Source organism: Salvelinus alpinus, chromosome 5 (assembly GCF_045679555.1).
Source record: "Salvelinus alpinus chromosome 5, SLU_Salpinus.1, whole genome shotgun sequence".
In the NCBI taxonomy this organism is placed as follows: Eukaryota; Metazoa; Chordata; class Actinopteri; order Salmoniformes; family Salmonidae; genus Salvelinus; species Salvelinus alpinus.
This window is the reverse complement of record NC_092090.1, coordinates 22,302,485-22,325,560: the sequence shown is the minus strand read 5'-3', so window position 1 is coordinate 22,325,560 and position 23,076 is coordinate 22,302,485. Positions and strand designations below refer to the sequence as shown.

General features: G+C 42.4%; 2 protein-coding genes, 1 long non-coding RNA gene and 1 pseudogene across 4 annotated transcripts in view; 2 read left to right on the top strand and 2 right to left on the bottom strand.

Moving 5' to 3' along the window:
• The window catches only part of tnfaip8l3 (tumor necrosis factor, alpha-induced protein 8-like 3), a 45,105-nt gene extending 37,990 nt beyond the window's left edge, over positions 1–7,115 (top strand). For both annotated transcript variants that reach the window (XM_071400990.1, XM_071400991.1), the window contains one exon: positions 6,041–7,115. In XM_071400990.1, the coding sequence (XP_071257091.1) occupies positions 6,041–6,603 (563 nt within the window). In that variant the 3' untranslated portion in view covers positions 6,604–7,115. The remainder of the gene's footprint in view (positions 1–6,040) is intronic.
• Positions 7,116–7,283: 168 nt separating this feature from the next.
• On the top strand, positions 7,284–9,061 carry LOC139575743 (uncharacterized). Its single transcript, XR_011674997.1, has 2 exons — positions 7,284–8,700; positions 8,742–9,061. It is a non-coding gene; the product is annotated as an uncharacterized lncRNA (long non-coding RNA).
• An 8,502-nt stretch (positions 9,062–17,563) lies between these two features.
• Positions 17,564–18,377, bottom strand: LOC139575269 (pyrin-like; annotated as a pseudogene).
• LOC139575741 (butyrophilin subfamily 1 member A1-like) lies at positions 18,217–21,226 on the bottom strand. Its single transcript, XM_071400989.1, has 6 exons — positions 20,980–21,226; positions 20,613–20,894; positions 20,042–20,164; positions 19,083–19,535; positions 18,518–18,613; positions 18,217–18,337 (listed from the first exon to the last, which is right to left on the bottom strand). The coding sequence occupies exons 2-4, from the start codon at positions 20,842–20,844 to the stop codon at positions 19,495–19,497; spliced, it is 396 nt and encodes a 131-aa protein (XP_071257090.1). The 5' UTR covers positions 20,845–20,894; positions 20,980–21,226; the 3' UTR covers positions 18,217–18,337; positions 18,518–18,613; positions 19,083–19,494.
• Between the last annotated feature and the right edge of the window lie 1,850 nt (positions 21,227–23,076).

Below are 23,076 nucleotides of genomic sequence, written 5' to 3'. Positions count from 1 at the left end.
TGAAGAAAATAAATAAATAAATAAAAGGTTCAGAGCTTGCGGTAGGAATCCGGAGATATGGAGAAAAAGAAATCACAATTGCTCTGGATTGAGTCGCGCTGTGCAGACTGGCGAGAGTTGTCCGTGCTAGAGGTGGCTGATGACCGCTAGCTGACTACTAGCTAGTAGCTAGTTAGCTGGCTAGCATCTGTTGTGGTCCCGGTTCAGGCGACGGTTCAGATGACGGATCAGCAGGGCTCCGTATGGTGGGTATAGTGGCCAAAGAATTTGTCCGATGGGCCTGTTAAGCTAACAGTCCGATGTACTTTAGACAGCTAGCGGGCCATGGCTAACTAGTAGCCAGTTAGCTGGAAGCCAGTTATCTGGCTAGCTTTTGATGAGTTGATGAGTTCTTAAGTATAAAAATAGCAGATCCGTACCGCATTGGGTGAGGCGGGTTGCAGGAGAGTATATTCAGTTCGTAGATAGAAAGTGATATTAAAATATTAAATATATATACGGGATTTTTTTTTTGTAAAAACAATGTTTACAAGTGACAGGAAGGGACAAGACAAAAACACACGTCCGACTGCTACGGCATCTTGGAAGAAAAAAATGATTCACCGGTTGCCCTTTTCTTGTGGCAACAGGTCACAAATCTTGCTGCTGTGATTGCACAGTGTGGTATTTCACCCAATAGATATGGGAGTTTATCAAAATGTAATTTGTTTTCGAATTCTTTGTGGGTCTGTGTAATCTGAGGGAAATATGTGTCTCTAAAATGGTCATACATTTGGCAGGAATTCTTGGTTGGTGAGCAGACCCCAGACCTCCCAACCATAAAGGGCAATGGGTTCTATAACTGATTTAAGTATTTTTAACCAGATCCTAATTGGTATGTCAAATTTTATATTCCTTTTGATGGCATAGAAGGCCCTTCTTGCCTTGTCTCTCAGATCGTTCACAGCTTTGTGGAAGTTACCTGTGGTGATGTTTAGGCCAAGGTAGGTATAGTTTGTTGTGTGCTCTAGGGCAACATTGTCTAGATGGAATTTGTATTTGTGGTCCTGGCAACTGGACCTTTTTTGGAACACCATTATTTTGGTCTTACTGAGATTTACTGTCAGGGCCCAGGTCTGGCAGAATCTGTGTAAAAGATCTAGGTTCTGCTCTAGGCCCTCCTTGGTTGGTGACAGAAACACCAGATCATCAGCAAATAGTAGACATTTGACTTCAGATTCTAGTAGGGTGAGGCCGGGTGCTGCAGAGTGTTCTACTGCCCTCGCCAATTCGTTGATATATATGTTGAAGAAGGTGGGGCTTAAGCTGCATCCCTGTCTCACCCCACGGTCCTGTGGGAAGAAATGTGTGTGTTTTTTGCCTATTTTAACCGCACACTTGTTGTTTGTGTACATGGATTTTATAATGTCATATGTTTTTCCCCCAACACCACTTTCCATCAATTTGTATAGCAGACCCTCATGTCAAAATGAGTCGAAGGCTTTTTTGAAATCAACAAAGCATGAGAAGACTTTGCCTTTGTTTTGGTTTGTTTGTTTGTCAATTAGGGTGTGCAGGGTGAATACGTAGTCTGTCGTACAGTAATTTGGTAAGAAGACAATTTGACATTTGCTCAGTACATTGTTTTCACTAAGGAAATGTACGAGTCTGTTGTTAATGATAATGCAGAGGATTTTCCCAAGGTTGCTGTTGACGCATATCCCACGGTAGTTATTGGGGTCAAATTTGTCTCCACTAAGGATGATGTTAAAGAGTTTTAGTATAATCATTTGGAATTTGTTGTCTGTATATTTGATCATTTCATTAAGGATACCATCAACACCACATGCCTTTTTGGGTTGGAGGGTTTTTATTTTGTCCTGTAGCTCATTCAAGGTAATTGGAGAATCCAGTGGGTTCTGGTAGTCTTTAATAGTTGATTCTAAGATTTGTATTTGATCATGTATATGTTTTTGCTGTTTGTTCTTTGTTATAGAGCCAAAAAGATTGGCAAAGTGGTTTACCCATACATCTCCATTTTGGATAGATAACTCTTCGTTTTGTTGTTTGTTTAGTGTGTTCCAATTTTCCCAGAAGTGGTTAGAGTCTATGGATTCTTCAATTACATTGAGCTGATATCTGACGTGCTGTTCCTTCTTTTTCCATAGTGTATTTCTGTATTGTTTTAGTGATTCACCATAGTGAAGGTGTAGACTCTGCTCTCTCTGTCTCTCTACATCTCTCTCTGTCTCTCTACGTCTCTCTGTCTTTCTACGTCTCTCTCTGTCTCTCTCTGCCTCTCTCTCTCCATGTCTCTGTCTCTCTCTGTCTCTCTGTCTCTGTCTGTCTCTATCTGTCTCTGTCTCTGTCTTTCTCTCTCTCTCTGTCTCTCTCTGTCTCTCTCTCCCCCTCCCCCAGACTGAATTCCTACTCAGGGAAACTAGAAAGAAGCATAGAAGAAAAAAAGCCTCTTTAATCATAATGGTTGATATGTGGTGTGTAATTTGGTGCTGGGTGGGATGAAAATAAAACCCATTCACAGCCGTACTCTGCCTACGCCTCCCACCCCTCACATGTGTGTGTGTTTGTGTTTGTGTTTGTGTGTGTGTTTGTGTGTGTGTGTTTGTGTGTTTGAATGCGTGTGTGTGTGTGTGTGTGTATCGGTGCATGCGTGCGAGTGTGCGCATGTGTGTGTGTGTGTTTGTTTGTGTGTGTTTGTGTGTGTGTGTTTGTTTGTGTATGTTTGTGTGTGTGTGTTTGTATACATGTGTGTGGGTGTGTGTGTGTGTCTGTGTGTGTGTGTGTGTATCTGTGCGTGCGTGCGAGTGTGCGTGGGTGTGTGGCTCAGATGCACTCAGACTCAAACACATGCAATATGTTAGCTTGCTGGCATTTCTCTGAAGAGATGTCTGTTTCTAGTTTTCCTCTCCATTACAAGCCAGCTATAGCTTCTGTTCTTCATACATGTGACACACATGTGATTTGCTTTTGGTCATTTATGTACTTGTTTATTTATGTATTTATTCATGTATTTATGTATTCATTTATTTATTCTTTCATTCATTCATTTCTATCTATCTATATATCAGTGGTGGAAAAAGTACCCAATTGTCATACTTGAGTAAAAGTATAAATACCTTAATAGAAATTTACTCAAGTAAAAGTGAAAGTCACCCAGTAAAATACTACTTAAGAAAAAGTCTAAATGTATTTGGTTTTAAATTTACTTAGGTATCAAAAGTAAATGGAATTGCTCAAATATATTTAAGTATCAAAAGTAAAGGTACAAACCATTTCAAATTCCTTATATTAAGCAAAGCAGACGGTACCATTTTCTTGTTTTTAAAATGTATGGATAGCCAGGGGCACAATCCAACACTCAGACATTATTTACAAAAGATGCCTTTGTTTTTAGTGAGGCCGCCAGACCTTAGGGAGTAGGGATGACCACGTGTTCTCTTGATAAGTGTGTGAATTTCACAATTTTCCTGTCTTGCTAAGCATTCAAAATATAACGAGTAATTTGGGTTGTCAGGGAAAATGTATGGAGTAAAAAGTACAATCTTTTCTTTAGGAATGTAGTGAAGTAAAAGTAAAAGTTCTCAAAAATATAAATACTAAAGTAAAGTACAGATACCCCAAAAAACGACTTAAGTAGTACTTTCAAGTATTTTTACTTAATAAGTACTTTACACCACTGATATTTATTATTGTTCATTCTTTCGTTCATTCGTTTGTTTATTCATTAATTCATTTGTTCAGTCATAGGGACAGGAGTTGTCCATGTGAACTGGCCAGGAGAAACTCCTGACCCAACTCTAAGGCCCTCACCATCCCCCTCAGTCTACCAGTCAGTCATTATCCACCTCGGTCTACCAGTCAGTCATTATCCCCCTCAGTCTACCAGTCCCTCATTATCCCCTCAGTCTACCAGTCAGTCATTATCCCCATCAGTCAACCAGTCCCTCATTATCCCCCTCAGTCTACCAGTCAGTCACTATCCCCCTCAGTTTACCAGTCAGTCATTATCCCCCTCAGTCTACCAGTCAGTCATTATCCCCTTCAGTCTACCAGTCAGTCATTATCCCTCTTAGTCTACCAGTCAGTCATTACCCCCCTCAGTCTACCAGTCAGTCACTATCCCCCTCAGTCTACCAGTCAGTCACTATCCCCGTCAGTTTACCAGTCAGTCATTATCCCCCTCAGTCTACCAGTCAGTCATTATCCCCTTCAGTCTACCAGTCAGTCATTATCCCTATCAGTCTACCAGTCCCTCATTATCCCCCTCAGTCTACCAGTCAGTCATTATCCCCTTCAGTTTACCAGTCAGTCATTATCCCCCTCAGTCTACCAGTCAGTCATTATCCCCTTCAGTCTACCAGTCAGTCATTATCCCCCTCAGTCTACCAGTCAGCCACTATCCCCCTCAGTCTACCAGTCAGTCATTATCCCCCTCAGTTTACAGTCAGTCATTATCCACCTCGGTCTACCAGTCAGTCATTATCCCCCTCAGTCTACCAGTCAGTCACTACCCCCCTCAGTCTACCAGTCAGTCATTATCCCCCTCAGTCTACCAGTCAGTCACTATCCCCCTCAGTTTACCAGTCAGTCATTATCCCCCTCAGTCTACCAGTCAGTCATTATCCCCTTCAGTCTACCAGTCAGTCATTATCCCTCTTAGTCTACCACTCAGTCATTACCCCCCTCAGTCTACCAGTCAGTCACTATCCCCCTCAGTCTACCAGTCAGTCACTATCCCCGTCAGTTTACCAGTCAGTCATTATCCCCATCAGTCTACCAGTCCCTCATTATCCCCCTCAGTCTACCAGTCAGTCACTATCCCCCTCAGTTTACCAGTCAGTCATTATCCCCCTCAGTCTACCAGTCAGTCATTATCCCCTTCAGTCTACCAGTCAGTCATTATCCCCCTCAGTCTACCAGTCAGTCACTATCCCCCTCAGTTTACCAGTCAGTCATTATCCCCCTCAGTCTACCAGTCAGTCATTATCCCCCTCAGTCTACCAGTCAGTCATTATCCCCCTCAGTCTACCAGTCAGTCACTTTCCCCTCCGTCTAACAGTCAGTCATTATCCCCCTCAGGCTACCAGTCAGTCACTTTCCCCTCCGTCTAACAGTCAGTCATTATCCTTCTCAGTCTACCAGTCAGTCATTATCCCCCTCAGTCTACCAGTCAGCCATTATCCCCTTCAGGCTACCAGTCAGTCACTTTCCCCTCCGTCTAATAGTCAGTCAGACCACTGTAGTTTTACTGTAGTATGAAGGAGTGGAATGATTATGTAAAATAAGTGTTGTTTGACAAGAGAGAAAGTAGCCAGAGAAGTTGTTTTTTTTACGTTAGAGAAGAGGCATGACGCAAAGCTATCCAGACTGTCGTACTGTGTGTGTGTGTGAGCATGTGTGTGTGTCAGCCATTTCACTGCAAGTTTCAGACGGTTTGATTTTCCAGATAATTTACTGTACTGACTTCATTTAACCTTTACTGATCCAGGAACTGATCCAGGAACTGATCCAGGAACTGATCCAGGAACTGATCCTCTTTAGACTTCCCCTTTAATGCTACTGATATAATTGCTGCTGGTCTGACAAGCACAGTATAACTGTAGACCTATGTGACAAAGTGTTATGAGTTTGACTCCTGTACTCTGAGTTTATAGTATGTGTTCACTGTAAGAAGTGCATGCCTACAGTATGACTTTAAAAGGAGGGTTAGTATAAAGCATATCTTCTCTGTGTGTTTGGTCCTGATTCGTCCTTCTCTTTGACAAGAGCTTTAAACAGAGAGACAGAGAGGAATGTGTGTTTGACTGGGTGGGCTGTGGAGCTATAAACACTAACTCTCTCTCTCCTTCATCTACACCTCTCTCTATCTCTCCCCCTATCTCCCTCTCCCCCCTCTCTCCTCCTCCGTCCTCCTACCTCCCCTTTAACCATCCCCCCTCTCCTCACCTCTCTCCCCCCTAACCCCTCCCCTCTCTCCCCCACCATCCTCTCCTCCCCATCTCTCTCTCTCCCCTCCTTCTCCACCCTCACCCCCCTCCAGGCCAGGAGTGTTTCAACTCTCGCTCCCTGGCCCTCCAGGCACAGAAGAAGATCCTATCCAAGATGGCGACCATGGCGGTGGCCAACCTCCTGACGGACGACGTCAGCAGTGAGATCCTGGACGAGCTGTACAAGGCCAGCCGGGAGTTCACCAAGAGTAAGAAGGAGGCCCACAAGATTGTCAAAGACGTCATCAAGATCGCCCTGAAGATCGGCATCCTGTACCGCAACCACCAGTTCAGCCCGGACGAACTGGACACGGTCGAACGCTTCAAGAAGAAGATGAACCAGGCGGCCATGACGGCGGTCAGTTTCTACGAGGTGGACTACACGTTCGACCACCGCATTCTGTCAGAGTTGCTGCTGGAATGCCGGGATCTTCTGCATGCGCTGGTGGAGCAGCACCTGACCCTGCGGTCGCACACTCGCATCGACCACGTGTTCAACCACTTTGCCCACGGGGAGTTCCTGGCCGAGCTGTACGGAGACGGAGAGGAGTACAGACTGTACCTGAGGAAGATCTGCAACGGGATCAACAAACTGCTGGACGAGGGAACGCTTTAACCTCTGACCCCTGATCTCTCACCTCTCAACTTTGACCTGACATTTGACCCTGCTCCTCCCTTCCTATTACTCAATCTCCATGGTTGCGGCTCAATAATCCCCCCATTCCCATGAAGTGTGCACTTGTTCACTTCCCTTCATGGATTTGAAAGGAAATGATTGGTATATGGAACCTCCTTGTAGCCCATACCTACACTAATCCAATATTTTTACATTAGTTGGAGTAGCAAATGAGTGCACACTTCAGGAAGAAGGAGATATTATTGGGACACACTCCTCCTCTTCCTCCGGTCTCTCTACGGATCTGCTTTCCCTCCTCTTCTCATTCCTTCTCTTTTTTTAAATCCGCTCCTGATCTGTTCTGTTCTACCTTTAACCTTATTTTTCCTCCTGTTCTCCCACTTCCTCCTCTCTTTTCTCTCCTCCTGTTCTCCCACTTCCTCCTCTCTTTTCTCTCCTCCTGTTCTCCAACTTCCTCCTCTCTCCTCCTGTTCTCCCACTTCCTCCTCCCACATCTCCAACTTCCTCTCTTTTCTCTCCTGCCCTGATCTCTCTTTTATTCTACTGAGCTTCCTGGACTCCTTGTTTCTCTCCTTATTCTCCTGCTCCTCTTCTTTCCTCTCCTTGTTTCTCTCCTTATTCTCCTGCTCCTCTTCTTTACTCTCCTTGTTTCTCTACTTATTCTCCAGCTCCTCTACTTTCCTCTCCTTGTTTCTCTCCTTATTCTCCTGCTCCTCTTCTTTCCTCTCCTTGTTTCTCTCCTTATTCTCCTGGCTCCTCTACTTTCCTCTCCTTGTTTCTCTCCTTATTCTCCTGGCTCCTCTACTTTCCTCTCCTTGTTTCTCTCCTTATTCTCCTGCTCCTCTCCTTATTCTTCTGCTCCTCTTCTTTCCTCTCCTTGTTTCACTCATTATTTCTATGGAGTTTCCATGACGTTGATGAACTGTATGTATAATTCTAAGATATTTAACTGGTGTCACAACTCTGTTCTGTGAGGTGTTTTCTCTACATCCTTCTCCCTCTCCCTCTCCCTCTCCCTCTCCCTCACCATCCCCAAAGTTGGTAAGAGTGTGGCGCTAGCAAATCCAAGGTAATTGGTTCACTTCCCACAAGGATCATTCACACATATTAAAGACATATTCACTCACGGACATTGTTCGGTTAGTGGCTTTGCATAAAAGCATCTGCTAAGTGACATATTATATCCTAATAATGTCTAGGAAGTCACTACAGGAGAGTGTGAAAGGGGGGTGGATCACCAGCTTAGCGTCTGATAGGCTATGACTGCGACTGGTCGTTCACATAGCAACGTAGCCCACATAAAACAACAAGACCCATGAGAGACCTGTGAATCAGAAGAGTTTTTTCCCTCTTTGGCATTCAAGAAATCCAAAATCTGTGTTGATTACGTGATGGCAACATTATACGTACTTTATTCCGTAGTGTTCGTACTTATAGCTTTACTGTTCTGAATCAAGGCCAAAAAGAATGATGATGTTTTGTAAATACACTGTTTGTTCTCTCTCCTTTTCTCATCATTACTGTGTGTGGGCATCATGATGTCTTATATCAGGACCTGGAGTTTTTCCTGACCACGTGACCTGCATTACCAGGAAAAGCTCCTGACCGTATAGTTCTGTATACTGTATACATCATTAACCAATCACAGCCAACCATCACCATTTCCTGCCTAATACTAAGGCTGGGATTAAATCCTCCACGCACTATAACAATCTTTTAAAGAAGGAGGCCCACAAGATGTTAACCATGAATACGATCTCTGGGAATGTCGGGCGAAGGCCTTTAAAAGCGGCATCGTTGGTTGTATAGTGAGTGACCTGCGGTGTAGCACGCCACGGATTGAGGCCTAAATGAATCTTGCAGCTCTGACTGTTAAGGCCTTGATGATAACTCCCTATGGTGTTCTCTGCATTTTCCCTATAGAGCAGTGTTTTGTGTGTGTGTGTATGTGTGTGTGTCTGTACACATTTTACTATACTTGTGAGTACAAGAATAGTAAACCAACTAAAATTCAGGGAAGTTAGGAAATTTTGCCGGTCCTCACTTGCAAAAATGCCTTTAAGGTTTAGGGATTAGGTTAATTAAGGGTTAGTGTTAAAATTAGGGTTAGGGGTTAGGTTAAGGGTTAGTGTTAAAATTGGGGTTAGGGGTTAGGTTAAGGGTTACGGTTAAGGTTAGGAGTTAGGGTTAAAGTTAGGGTTAAGGTTAGGGTAAGGATTAGGGTTAAAGTTAGGGTTAAGGTTAGGGTAAGGATTAGGGTTAGGTTTAGGGTTAAGGAAAATAGGATAATGAATTATTTGTTGGTCCCCAAAAAGTCCTCACAAGTATAGTAAGACGTAAAGTATGTGTGTGTGTGCCCATCATGTGTCTGTGTCTGTAACCTCTCTGCCAGGGTGTAACACGTTTATCTTTTATTAAAGATTCCTTATAAATCAGTGCTTGAAGTTTGATGCTTTGTTCAGTTACATTTTATGACCTGTTACGTACCTCTCATCCTGCTCCCCTCCACCCATCCTCTCCTTTCCCATCTTTTCCCATCCTTTAATCCCCCTTCTCCCCTCCCCCTCCTCCCCTCTCATCTCCTCTCTTCACTCCTCTTTTCCCTCCTATCTCTCCTTCCCTCCCCTCCACTTCCCTCGTCCTCCTCCCCTCCTCCAAGTCTCCAGCTGATTCAGGCATCCTACATTACATGAATGATTTGAGAGGCTTGAACTGTGAGAGACAATGAGACTGAGGAGACAGAGGTAAGAATAGGACCTCATGACTATTAGACTGTGGAGACAGAGGTAAGAATAGGACCTCAGGACATGGCCTGGTCACACATGCACATCCACGCACACACATATGCACACTTGCACACTCTCACACACGCACACAGATACGCACACACACACACACACACACACACAGATATGCATAAACACACACACTTCTAGATGTGCACTCACACACACACACACACATCTAAACAAACACACACACAGCCCCCATGTGGTGTGGGTTATAAATACCAAGTAATGAAGCATGGATGAAACACATCCAGTCTTTCCAGACTGGCCTCTGTCTCAGTGACTTCATGAGGAGCCCATGCTCAGATCGTCCCAAATGGCACCCTATTCCCTATGTACAGAAATACACTATCTTTGACAAGAGCACAATATCAGAGGAGACCTGTGACCTCTAGTGGCAGGAAAGTGGAACAGCATTACTGGCTCTACAGATACTTGGTCTTTGTTCCAAATTGCACCCTATTTTCTATATAGAGTACTACAGTACTTTGGACCAGGGCTCATAGTGCACTGTGTAGGGAATAGGGTGCCATTTGTATTATCTATATTGCTGTTTAGCTACTGGGTTTAAGTGTTCTGTGGATCTCTGTGTTCAGGGAAAAATAAAATAACATATTTCACCTTGTTGCTGATACTTATTCAAGCCTTTCTACAGAGCATATAGTTTGGGGCCTATAGGTAGCATGGTGTTTGTAACACCAGGGTAGTGGGTTTGATTACTGGGTCCACCCATATGTAAAATGACTGTAAGTGGCTTTAGATAAAAGCATCTGCTAAATGGCATCTATTATTATATTAGGACATCAGAATCTTACCGCACCCCCCCCCCCCCCAACCCCACACACACACACACACACACACACACACCCAATGATGAAGCTGATTCAAGTTAATAAGTTCTCTTTAATATGATTTATGTATCATCAAGTGCTTTGAGAGGCTGGTTATGACACACATCAACTCCATTATCCCAGACACCCTAGACCCACTCCAATTTGCATACCGCCCCAACAGATCCATAGACGACGCAATCTAAATTGCGCTCCACACTGCCCTCACCCACCTAAATAAGAGGAATACCTATGTGAGAATGTTGTTCATTGACTACAGCTCAGCATTCAACACCAATTCACCAGCTCATTTATCAAATCAATTCTCTGTAATTATTATTACGTGATTAACTAATCAGGTAGATGTAATTAACTAGGAAGTCGGGGCACCAAGGAAAATATTCAGATTACAAAGTTATAATTTTCCTAACATAACTTTCAGATATTTTAATATCTGATCAATTAGTCTTCTAATTAATGAATAATTTTTTACCTCACGTTAGTCTCATTCCAAACGTCGTAAATTGTTGGTTATCTGCAAGAACCCAGTCTTCACTATGAGTCATCCATACATCAATTGTCTCAATCATTTATTTATTTATTAACTAAATAATCACAGAAATGCATCAAGGAAATGACAGCAGAGTTTCCCTAGTGAGATAAACCGGTATCGCGGCTTGGTGGTCAAAAGGGAAGTGGGGGTCGACTGAGATAAGACACTACAAAGTTGATAATTATAACAATTGAAATACTAATCCTTTGCACATGAACGCTCACTCATTCGGGAATAATTGCAATAAATATATATATTTACGCTCAGTGTGTCGTCGTGATCTCTAAAAGCAATAAAATGAATCACTTACCTTTGATAATCTTTGGATGTTTGCACTCACGAGACTCCCAGTTACACAATAAATGTTATTTTTGTTCGATAAATATTACTTTTATAACAAAAAAACGCCATTTGGGTTGCACGTTATGTTGAGAAAACCACAGCCTCGTTCCGGTGCTGAAAGGCAGAAGAAAATTCCCAAACGTATCAGATACAAAAATATTACTAAAAATATTTATAATCATGCAATCACAAGTGAAATATACCAAAACACAGCTTAGCTTGTTGTTAATCCACCTATCGTGTCAGATTTTGAAAATATGCTTTGCAACGAAAGCAATCTAAGCTTTTGTGAGTGTATCAATCAATGCTAGAACAGTTAGCCTTATATTAGCTTGGTCACAAAAGTCAGAAAAGCAATAAAATGAATCGCTTACCTTTGATAATCTTTGGATGTTTGCATTCACGAGACTCCCAGTTACACAACAAATGTTCTTTTTGTTCGATAAATATTACTTTTATAACAAAAAAACGCCATTTGGGTTGCGCGCTATGTTGAGAAAACTACAGCCTCGTTCCGTTCGACAAAAATTCCAAAAAGTATCCGTAATGGTCGTAGAAACATGTCAAATGTTTTTTATAATCAATCCTCAGGTTGTTTTTAACAAACATAATCGATAATATTTCAACCGGACCGTAACCTATTCAATAAGAGAGAAAAGGAAAATGGAGAGCTCCCCTCTGGCGCGCAGGCACTATTCAGAGGACACCTGACTACTTTTGAAAAATCTCGTTCATTTTTCAAAATAAAAGCCTGAATCTATGTCTAAAGCCTGGTGACAGCCTGAGGAAGCCATTGGAAAAGGAATCTGGTTGATACCCCTTTAAAATGGAAGAAAGACTGGCCAGGAAACACAGATTAAAAAAAAGAAATCACTTCTGGGTTATATTTTCTCAGGTTTTCGCCTGCAGAATCAGTTTTGTTATACTCACAGACAATATTTTGACAGTTTTGGAAACTTTGGAGTGTTTTCTATCCTAATCTGTAAATTATATGCATATTCTACGATCTGGACCTGAGAAATAGTCAGTTTACCTTGGGAACGTTATTTAAAAAATAAAAATAAATCTGACCCCTAGCGTCAAGAAGTTAAGAATAACTCAAGAAGTTAAGAAGGGAATTGGAGTTTCCTTCATTTAACAGTTTAAAATCACATTACATAATTTCACAAATAGTTTCATCTTTACTCATTCATTTTATAGAACAATTAGATGCAACCCTCATAACTGAGACTCATGTATAAACAGGGTTATGGTAATATGGCTGTATTGTCTTTCATGAGTTTCACAAACATTAAACTAAATGGACCGGTCGTAGCTGGATTCTTCCCCGACCGTGTACACCTTCTCCAAAACATGTACATTGTTCAGTCCTCAAGTTCTACGCTGGAGAAGAGGTTCCCTTGTTCTCTCTATGAAAACTCACTCTCTCTCTATACTGTCTGGCCATGAGGAAGAATCTCCTCCAGGAATTTACGACCTGAGATAACAGCAGTCTGGGTGTAGGAGAGAGAGAGAGAAAGAAAAAGCCAGGGTATGGAGTTAGTTTACAGGGCCCAGGAGTCAATGGACTATTATATATACCATATCTGTATCCAGCAACAGAGCAGAGGAAGAATTTAGTGACTTGTCAGGCTAATGAGAACCAGGGCCTTTTGAATGTTATATTGTGTTTGTGCATCTCTGAGTGATGTTTTTTTCGGTTCCTGGGGTCATTTCATGTTTTAATGTGTATCTGAGTTATTGGCGTTCAAGCAGTCAGAAATGTGTCCCGTATGACGTATAATGTTGCACAGTCGCTCTCACCCCAGCTAGCAATGAGGAATCGGCCTAGAAGCGGCCCTCTTCCTGGCGGTCGGAACTGATTGAATCGGCCCGGAATCAGGTGTCGGACCCGGCCCGGAATCAGGTGTCGGACCCGGCCCGGAATCAGGTGTCGGACCCGGCCCGGAATCAGGTGTCGGACTCGGCCCGGAATCAGGTGTCGAACCCGGCCCGGAATCAAAACAACATTTTGTGTCAGAGGAAACATCATACACCTGCGTGTCAGCGTGCATGCACCTAGCCCGCCACAGGAGTCGCTACAGCGCGATGGGACAAGGACATCCCGGCCGGCCAAACCCTCCCCTAACTCGGAGGACGCTGGGCCTCATGGGTCTCCCGGTTGCGGCCGGGACGGGTCTCGAACCAGCATCTGTAGAAGAGCAGTGCGCGAGCGTTGCAAAATAAATGTACATATACATGTTATTCAATCATTGCACCTGCACTGCGCGCGAGAGCTAACGAGCGTCTGCATTTTTTAATTTTTTTTATTTTTTTTATTCACCTTTATTTAACCAGGTAGGCTAGTTGAGAACAAGTTTTCATTTACAACTGCGACCTGGCCAAGATAAAGCATAGCAGTGTGAACAGACAACAACACAGAGTTACACATGGAGTAAACAATAAACAAGTCAATAACACAGTAGGAAAAAAGCTTCCCACAATAAGTTGGGTCAATTTTGGCCCATTCCTCCTGACAGAGCTGGTGTAACGGAGTCAGGTTTGTAGGCCTCCTTGCTCATACACGCTTTTTCAGTTCTGCCCACACATTTTCTATAGGATTGAGGTCAGGGCTTTGTGATGGCCCCTCCAATACCTTGACTTTGTGGTCCTTAAGCCATTTTGCCACACATTTGGAAGAATGCTTAGGGTCATTGTCCATTTGGAAGACCCAATTGCAACCAAGCTTTAACTTCCTGACTGATGTCTTGAGATGTTGCTTCAACATATCCACATAATTTTCCTTCTCATGATGCCATCTATTTTGTGAAGTGCACCAGTCCCCCCTGCAGCAAAGCACCCCCACAACATGATGCTGCCATCCCTGTGCTTCACAGTTGGGATGGTGTTCTTCGGCTTGCAAACCTCCCCTTTATCCTCCAAACATAACGATGGTCATTATGGCCAAACAGTTCTATTTTTGTTTCATCTGACCAGAGGACATTTCTCCAAAAATTATGATCTTTGTCCTCATGTGCAGTTGCAAACCGTAGTCTGGCTTTTTTATGGCGGTTTTGGAGCAGTGGCTTCTTCCTTGCTGAGCGGCCTTTCGGGTTATGTCGATATAGGACTCGTTTTACTGTGGATATAGATACTTTTGTACCTGTTTCCTCCAGCATCTTCACAAGGTCTTTTGCTGTTGTTCTGGGATTGATTTGCAATTTTCGCACCAAAGTATGTTCATCTCTAGGAGACAGAACGCGTCTCCTTCCTAAGCGGTATGGCGGCTGCGTGGTGTTTATACTTGCGTACTATTGTTTGTACAGATAAACGTGGTACCTTCAGGCGTTTGGAAATTGCTCTCAAGGATGAACCAGACTTGTGGAAGTCTACAATTTATTTTCTGAGGTCTTGGCTGATTTCTTGTGATTTTCCCATGATGTCAGGCAAAGAGCCACTGAGTTTGAAGGTAGGCCTTGAAATACATCCACAGGTACACCTCCAATTAGCCTATCAGAAGCTTCAGAAGCTTCTAAAGCCATGACATCATTTTCTGGAATTTTCCAAGCTGTTTAAAGGCACAGTCAACTTAGTGTCTGTAAACTTCTGACCCACTGGAATTGTGATACAGTGAATTAAGTGAAATAATCTGTAAACAATTGGAGAAATTACTTGTGTCATGCACAAAGTAGATATCCTAACCGACTTGCCAAAACTATAGTTTGTTAACAAGAAAGTTGTGGAGTGGTTGAAAAACTAGTTTTAATGACTCCAACCTAAGTGTATATAAACTTCCGACTTCAACTGTATATCCCAGGACAAATTAGCTATCAACAGCAAGCTAGTGTAATAAATATCATTTATTATAACACAAGCATATTTGCTAATACATTGTTATAACTAACTTCTTTCCAAACAGGGTTTCTCACAAACTCATAGCAGATACGGAGACCCACACACACCCAGAGACAGATGGCTGACACAGGCCTTTTCATAAAGACTGATAAGAAAAGTGGTGCCTGGTACTGCATATCACGAGAAACTGAGACACACACATACCCAAGGACAGAGGGCTGACGTAAACCTTTCATAAACACAGATAAGACAGGAACATCTTCGCACACACAAAAACTCCTCTTCAGTCTGAACATTTTACAGAGACACACAGAAATGTCAAAATAGGAACATCTACGCACACACCTAATCTCCTGTTTTAGCTGAACATTTCTGAAGACAAAGAACTCTACTCAGAGCCAATGGGACAGTGATACTGGCCTGAAGGAGACCTCGCCCAACTCATCAGAACCAACCAGAGGACCAGAACTTCCAGACTCAACCTACTTTCTGTACTGTATAAAATGTATATGCACTCTGTTATCTGGGCTTCTTTCGGATAGTTCCATTTGAGCTTGATGAAAAGGGTCCGTGCACGCTATTTCAGATATCTTTACCTCTGAATAAATTGCATTTAATTAAACCTCATCCACCCTGTCCAGAGTCTCTACTTCGTCTCAGTTCTCCAGTAAACATGTTTTATCAACACTAGCTAAATAGGACAAATTAGCTAGCATCTGCACACTAGCTAGCTAAATTGCCATAAATGTTTAATGCTTTTCGAACCTGTTCCAAAATGAATATAATTGGTTCAGAGTTTGTTTTGATATTTCAACCTGCGTGTCATTTTCGCATTTGGTGTGGGGGACAAAATCAATTTGCGCACGTGCACGACCGGTTTGGGTACGGTGTCATTATGAAAGTTGGTTGCCAATCGCCATATAAAGTCCAAAGAAGAAAAAGCCTGGAAGGAGAGATGACTAGAAACGATTCGGTTTACCGGTTTATGTGTGGATTAATTGTCAGAGTAGAGGACCATGTGGATTTCAGGTAAAATAACAACTAAATGTTAATATTCCAGGACAAATTAGCGATATATAATTTTGCGATATTCCTACCTCGAGAAATGTTTAATTTAACAGAGGGTCTAGCACATTTCTCCTATTTATCTGCCTCTTCAGTCCAGGTTGCATTGCTTGGCGCCGTTGCCTGAGATACTAGAGAAATTATATAGGAATCCAATTTGGGCAATGAATGGTATTACACCCCACCCAGCAGACTGTCGACCAATCGTGTTGACGTTATCCATGCTGCCTCACGCAGTTGCTAAACGCATTCCTTTCTCTAAGTCAGGTTATGAGTCAAGAAACGTGCATATTTTCCACGCAATTAAGTAATGTCACGATTCCAACGCTATACACTATTACAGATATCAAGTTAATTATCTCACATTTTGGAAAAGATTTTTAATGTTGACCAAATTCATGCTCATATTGTGTTTTTGAGCTAGCACCCAATTCACTCCCATTCACTCCTTGAAGGAGAGCTCTCCTTATCCCAGAATGCACAGCTTGGCACGTTGACGTACATAGTCAACATACATGAGCGACATACACAATGTGATTCCAATGGAATTTCCCATCTCCTCAGAAGTATCTCTGCCGTTGACTCAACTCTGTGAGGCACATCGATCTGCAGGTTGAACATGCTGAGATTGTAAACTCCTAAATTGATAGCTGTAAAATCGCCTAAACAAATTGCACTAACTAGCTACTTCACATGCTGACATTGTCTTTGGTATTATTGTGTGTAGCTACGTTTGCTAGCTAGGCAGCCAGCCCATAGAGAGAGCATTGCATTGTGGATTTTGTAGTCAACTCGAGCTGCAACAGACACGTTTTTCACGTTGCTACCAACCATATTATAAAGCAAAATTAACATTTGTTCGCCAAAAATATTGTTCTCTTATTTAACACTGTAATTTATAAGAATGGGTGGATTTTTCCTTTAAGTAGACCATAAAATGCATTTTAAATGGTAAATGGCCTGAGTGAACTATCTTCATTTACTGTATATTTGGTCATGGCAGATAAGATGTTGTGTTGTAGAGGGGAAAGCACATCATGTGTTGGGAAAAACCTATTCCTTATAGCTATTCATTCAATACTGTCTACAGAGCCTATGGGGTAAGGGCCAGGACATCAGATGAGCATTGACAAGGATGCTGATGAACTGACACTCAGTATCTTACCACACATTAGACACAGTCTATAAATAAACACACACACGCACACACACGCAGGCACGAACGGACACATACAGACACACACTAGCCCTCCCAGACCCACTCCCCGGGACTGTGACCAGAGTTGATTGATCTGTCATTGATTGATTATGATGTTGTCTCTTCCTGATTTAACTCCAGCCTGAATAAGTAATTTATGTTACGTGACCTGAGTGAGGAAATATCTGATAGGCCCCCTGAGAAAGACCAACACATGTCACAGCCAATCAGGAGCAGCCTTTTTGAGTAGTTAATTACTCTACCTCACCAACGACAGCCAATAATTCAGAATGATTTGATTCAGGGGATTTTACGGTTGACAACGTCATTTATAGTGACAAGTTTGATTTAGATTTTATTTCAAGTTTGAATGAAGTTCAAATAGGTTTAATATTACCAGACTGATGTTCAGAATATGTCAATACATTAGGCTTACATACTGTATAATAGGGCTTTATGTAGACAACATGGAAACCATAGGATGACATGCTCGCACACACACCTATCCACACCCACACACAAGTTTGGTAGTCTGACATGCACACACACAAATGTTAACAGTATTTCAATGTTTGATATGAAAGTCAGTGATATCTACAGGAGTGATGACCGGTGGGGCTGAGTTTTTACCTCCGTCAATAAGACGGGCCAAAATATGGATAGAGTTTCTCAGTGAAGGTGCAGCCTGTGAAAGAGTATATATGAGACCTGGCCTCTACATTATAGAAGGAGACCAGACCCTCCTCATGATCCACAAACACCCCCACCTTCTGGGGCTTCTCTCTCAGGGAGAGGGGGACAGAGGAGACAGAGGGAGCCTTGTACTCTCCATTTCTAATCCACAGTGTCCTGTATCCATTCTCAGGGCTCATTGTAATCTTCCCCTTCCTGTTGATGGACTCTCTGGCCACTCCTATAGTCCACCTTGTCTTCACCTGAACCTCATAGTAGAATCTCCCTGAGGAGAAACCCTCCTGTCCCAGGACACTGACACAAGTATCAAACCTCTCTGGGTTGTCATGGAGATGCTGCCATACGTCTCCACATCTAACTTGTTTCCCGTCTTCAGACAGGATGAGTTGGAGATGTGCTGTATCAGAGTCTAGAGTCACATCCACCGTGGAGAGAAACATACACTTCATTATAATTATTTTGAAAAACAAACTTTACTGCAGGTTTTGCTGCAGAGTACATTACTGTAGACATATGTAGCCTATAGGTTGTTATTGATAACAACATACAGTATATTGCAGATGTGAATGCGTGGTATTTCAAGTAATACCAGTATGTGAAGATAATAGTATCCATGTAAAGGTCTAGGTGGATGGACTGGAGAGTCTTCCACACTGACCTAAATGTCTTCTGATGCTTTCAAGTTCTACAATACAGAGAAAGAGTTTGTCAGATTTGGGGGATACCAGAAACTATGGTAATATAATGTTACACTAGAGTATACTGTACACTATACAAATCTCCATCTCTAAACTTTATCGATAAAGTGAGAGATTTTTTAATGCAAGTTCAGAACCAAACACATATGGTAAGTGACAATGTGTAAAAATAATCACTCTTCCATAATACAGTATACCTGCAAACAACAGTATGAACCCTGTTCCTGGAGAGATAATGTAATGTAGGTTTTCACTCCAACCCTAGTGAGACTGATTTTAATAATTTGCTTCTTGATAAGTTGAATCAGGTTTGTTACAATTAAGGTTGGATCAAAAACCTACAGGAAAGTAGCTCTGCAGGATCAGGGTTGGAGAACCCTGGCTTAGAATGTACTTGTATGTATTGTATATTGACCATAAGGGTCTAGTAATGCATTGTGTATAGCTTCTACTTACCCAGCTGATCAGTGAGTATCTCTGCAGACAAACAGATGAATTAAAGTCAATTAAAGCATTCTTAACGGTGAACAATTCATTCAATTAATTGTGTGGCAGGGGGATGGGGCACAGTAAAAACAATGTGATAAAAAGCATTCATGTCAAATAGGTAAGGATTTTAAATCCATGAAACTAGCTGTTGTACGCTATTCATTTCTGTTACATATTCATGTGTTGGGAATTGTTTGTCTCCAATTATTGTTTGGGATCCCAATAAGAAATGACACTGAGGCATAGGACTGTTGGACACGACTTACTCAGCTTTAAAGTGTTGACATGTTGAACTTGCTTTGTGGACATCTTACATCCATGCAGGAGAAAAGTATGAAAATGTAAACTTTTACACATTGATGCATAGGACTGTTAGACACTACTTACTCAACTCAAGACTGTGTTCATTTTTAACTTGCTCTGGACACATCAAAAGAGAGACAGAGAGAACATACTTATTGAACACAGAACCTCAGTGTTTTCTCTGATGAAGTTCCATTTCTGGAGGAGAAAACTGCATGTTTGACAGTAAGACACTACTTAACTATCTCTTGACTGTGTTCAGCTTTGGATGCATCTATAGACATGGAAATAGATAACAGTTTGAGGAAAGGTCCACTAAATGACCTACTCAAGATGTTTTCTGACAAAGTCTTTTACATGAAGGAAGAAGTTACACTGATGTGCTTCAGGTAAACCAGGCACTGAGATTTAAATAAACCTTATATTAAAACATCTAGTATTTTTGTGGAGAAAATACTAGAACAACCCTGGTGCAATAAGTGCCGTGCTCAAGATTTTCACCTTGTCGGCTAGAGGATTCGAATTGGCAACCTTTTGGTTGTAGTACCCAACTCCTTGTGTATGTCACTCAGTAAACTGCACTTTAAAACATTTACATTCAGTCAAAAAAAGTGTTATATTACCATAGTCATTGTGCAAACCATTCCAGTGCCAAATAGTGAAAGCTAATATGGCCACAATGCCCATAGAGACAATCAGTGCAGAGGCTATTCTCCATGTCTCTTCATGAACAAGGATCAGCTCACCTGCAAATAAATTCAGGTTAGTGCCATGCTAACCACTGCTACCAAATAATATTAAAGGGACATTTCACTCATAAATTAAATTTATGTCAGATGTTTAAAGACCTCAAATGTAAACTAATGTCAAAATGAAACCACGTCCCATGACATCAGTTGTGTAGCTCCAGCAATATGCCTCAATGATAAATGACTGGAAAAGATGAGCACCATCTCATTTCCTGGTTTAATGTTGTGTTTATCTTTTCCATTCATGTCAGGTGGAGGCATACAGCTGGATCTACAAAACCAACGTGGTTTCATCTTGACATTAGAATACTTTAGAGTTCTAAAAATGTAGACAAACTTGTATCCAACTGTCCTATTTATGTTTGTTAAGCAGCCTTTGTAATACAACAGCATATAAAACATGAAGTGTTCCATCTCAGCTAATCAATACTATGATGTTACTCACTAGGGATGTGAAACTCTGTCTCCATCACCTCATGGATCTGGCTCTGTCTGATTCTACAGGTAAAGCGGTTGATGTCAGTCTCCTTTATGATGGTCTTTAGTTTAACTATGTAGAATCCCTCATAGTCCCTGTCTGTCTCTGACGGTCCAGCAGACAGAGTGACCCCTTCACTGTCCAGCCACTCCAACTCAGGCTCAGGGAACCAGCCTTTAGATACACACAGCAGAGCCATCCCTCCTTCTTTCTGCCCCTCAATGGAAACCTCTGGCTTGGATCCTATAGCTACAGACACAAAGGGAGACTGGAGATTAAGTACTGCTGAGATTGGGAGGAACATCATATGGGTTGTTGTATTTAAGAAATGTACCTCTGACGTAGACTTGAATGGTGGCATCATCATAATGTGTCTTAGACTCAACAAGACATTTATAACGTCCATCATCAGTGCCCTGTACCCTGGTCAGTTTCAAAGCGGTGTTTCCCTTCTTCAGTTCCTCTTTAAACAGCGATGTCCTTCCCCTGTAGGAGTGGATCTGATCATGGTATTTGTCTCTGCCGTCTTGGTAGAGATGGACGCGATGTTTGACTGAGGGTCTGGGAGGTTGATTCTGAACCAGTCAACTCTCATGTCCTCAGCACTGATGTTGGATTTGATATAACAGGGCAGAATGATGTCATCACCAGCCACAGCAACAATGGCACGAGTCGGACCAAGAACCTCAAACTTCTCTGGAAAGAAAAACAACAATTTAATATCAAAAGCGACCATGCACATCATCAACGGTTGGTCCCTTTCATACTTTAACAGACCACACTAAAGATCAACACCAAACCTGGCCCAAATACTTAAGGTTTGCTTGATTTAGCTTGTTTGCCAATGGAATAGCCTAGTACCGAAAGTGCAAACCGTACCCATCGTTCATGCAAATCCTCACATCATTCACACACACACACAAAGAACATCTTTGGAGGAGAAGCAGGAGATTGACACACAGACAGTCTGTCCAAGTCCACATCATTTCTGAAAGAGAGGATAACATACTGTATATAAATCATAAAGATTCTGAGCTCTAGACCCACAATGTGATTCACAGTAGGCGATGTTATGGATCATATGATATGGATTTATTATGTAATCACCTGAGACCTTTCTTAAATATGTAAAACTTGGTCCTTTTATTTAATAATATAAAGCATTTCTCCCATTATCTCCATAATCCCTGATAGCTGTACTGAGGGATATGACAGACAGACTGAGGGATATGACACACACACACACACACACACACACACACACACACACACACACACACACACACACACACACACACACACACACACACACACACATATACATCACATCACACACACATCCATCCATCCATCCATCCATCGATCGATCCATCCATCCATCCATCCATCCATCCATCCATCGATCCATCCATCGATCGATCCGATCGATCGATCGATCGATCGATCGATCGATCCATCTATCTATCTATCTATCTATCTATCTATCGATCCATCCGATCCATCCATCCATCCATCCATCCATCCATCCATCCATCCATCCATCCATCCATCCATCCATCCATCCATCCATCCATCCATCCATCCATCCATCCATCCATCCATCCATCCATCCATCCATCCATCCATCCATCCATCCATCCATCCATCCATCCATCCATCCATCCATCCATCCATCCATCCATCCATCCATCCATCCATCCATCCATCCATCCATCCATCCATCCATCCATCCATCCATCCATCCATCCATCCATCCATCCATCCATCCATCCATCCATCCATCCATCCATCCATCCATCCATCCATCCATCCATCCATCCATCCATCCATCCATCCATCCATCCATCCATCCATCCATCCATCCATCCATCCATCCATCCATCCATCCATCCATCCATCCATCCATCCATCCATCCATCCATCCATCCATCCATCCATCCATCCATCCATCCATCCATCCATCCATCCATCCATCCATCCATCCATCCATCCATCCATCCATCCATCCATCCATCCATCCATCCATCCATCCATCCATCCATCCATCCATCCATCCATCCATCCATCCATCCATCCATCCATCCATCCATCCATCCATCCATCCATCCATCCATCCATCCATCCATCCATCCATCCATCCATCCATCCATCCATCCATCCATCCATCCATCCATCCATCCATCCATCCATCCATCCATCCATCCATCCATCCATCCATCCATCCATCCATCCATCCATCCATCCATCCATCCATCCATCCATCCATCCATCCATCCATCCATCCATCCATCCATCCATCCATCCATCCATCCATCCATCCATCCATCCATCCATCCATCCATCCATCCATCCATCCATCCATCCATCCATCCATCCATCCATCCATCCATCCATCCATCCATCCATCCATCCATCCATCCATCCATCCATC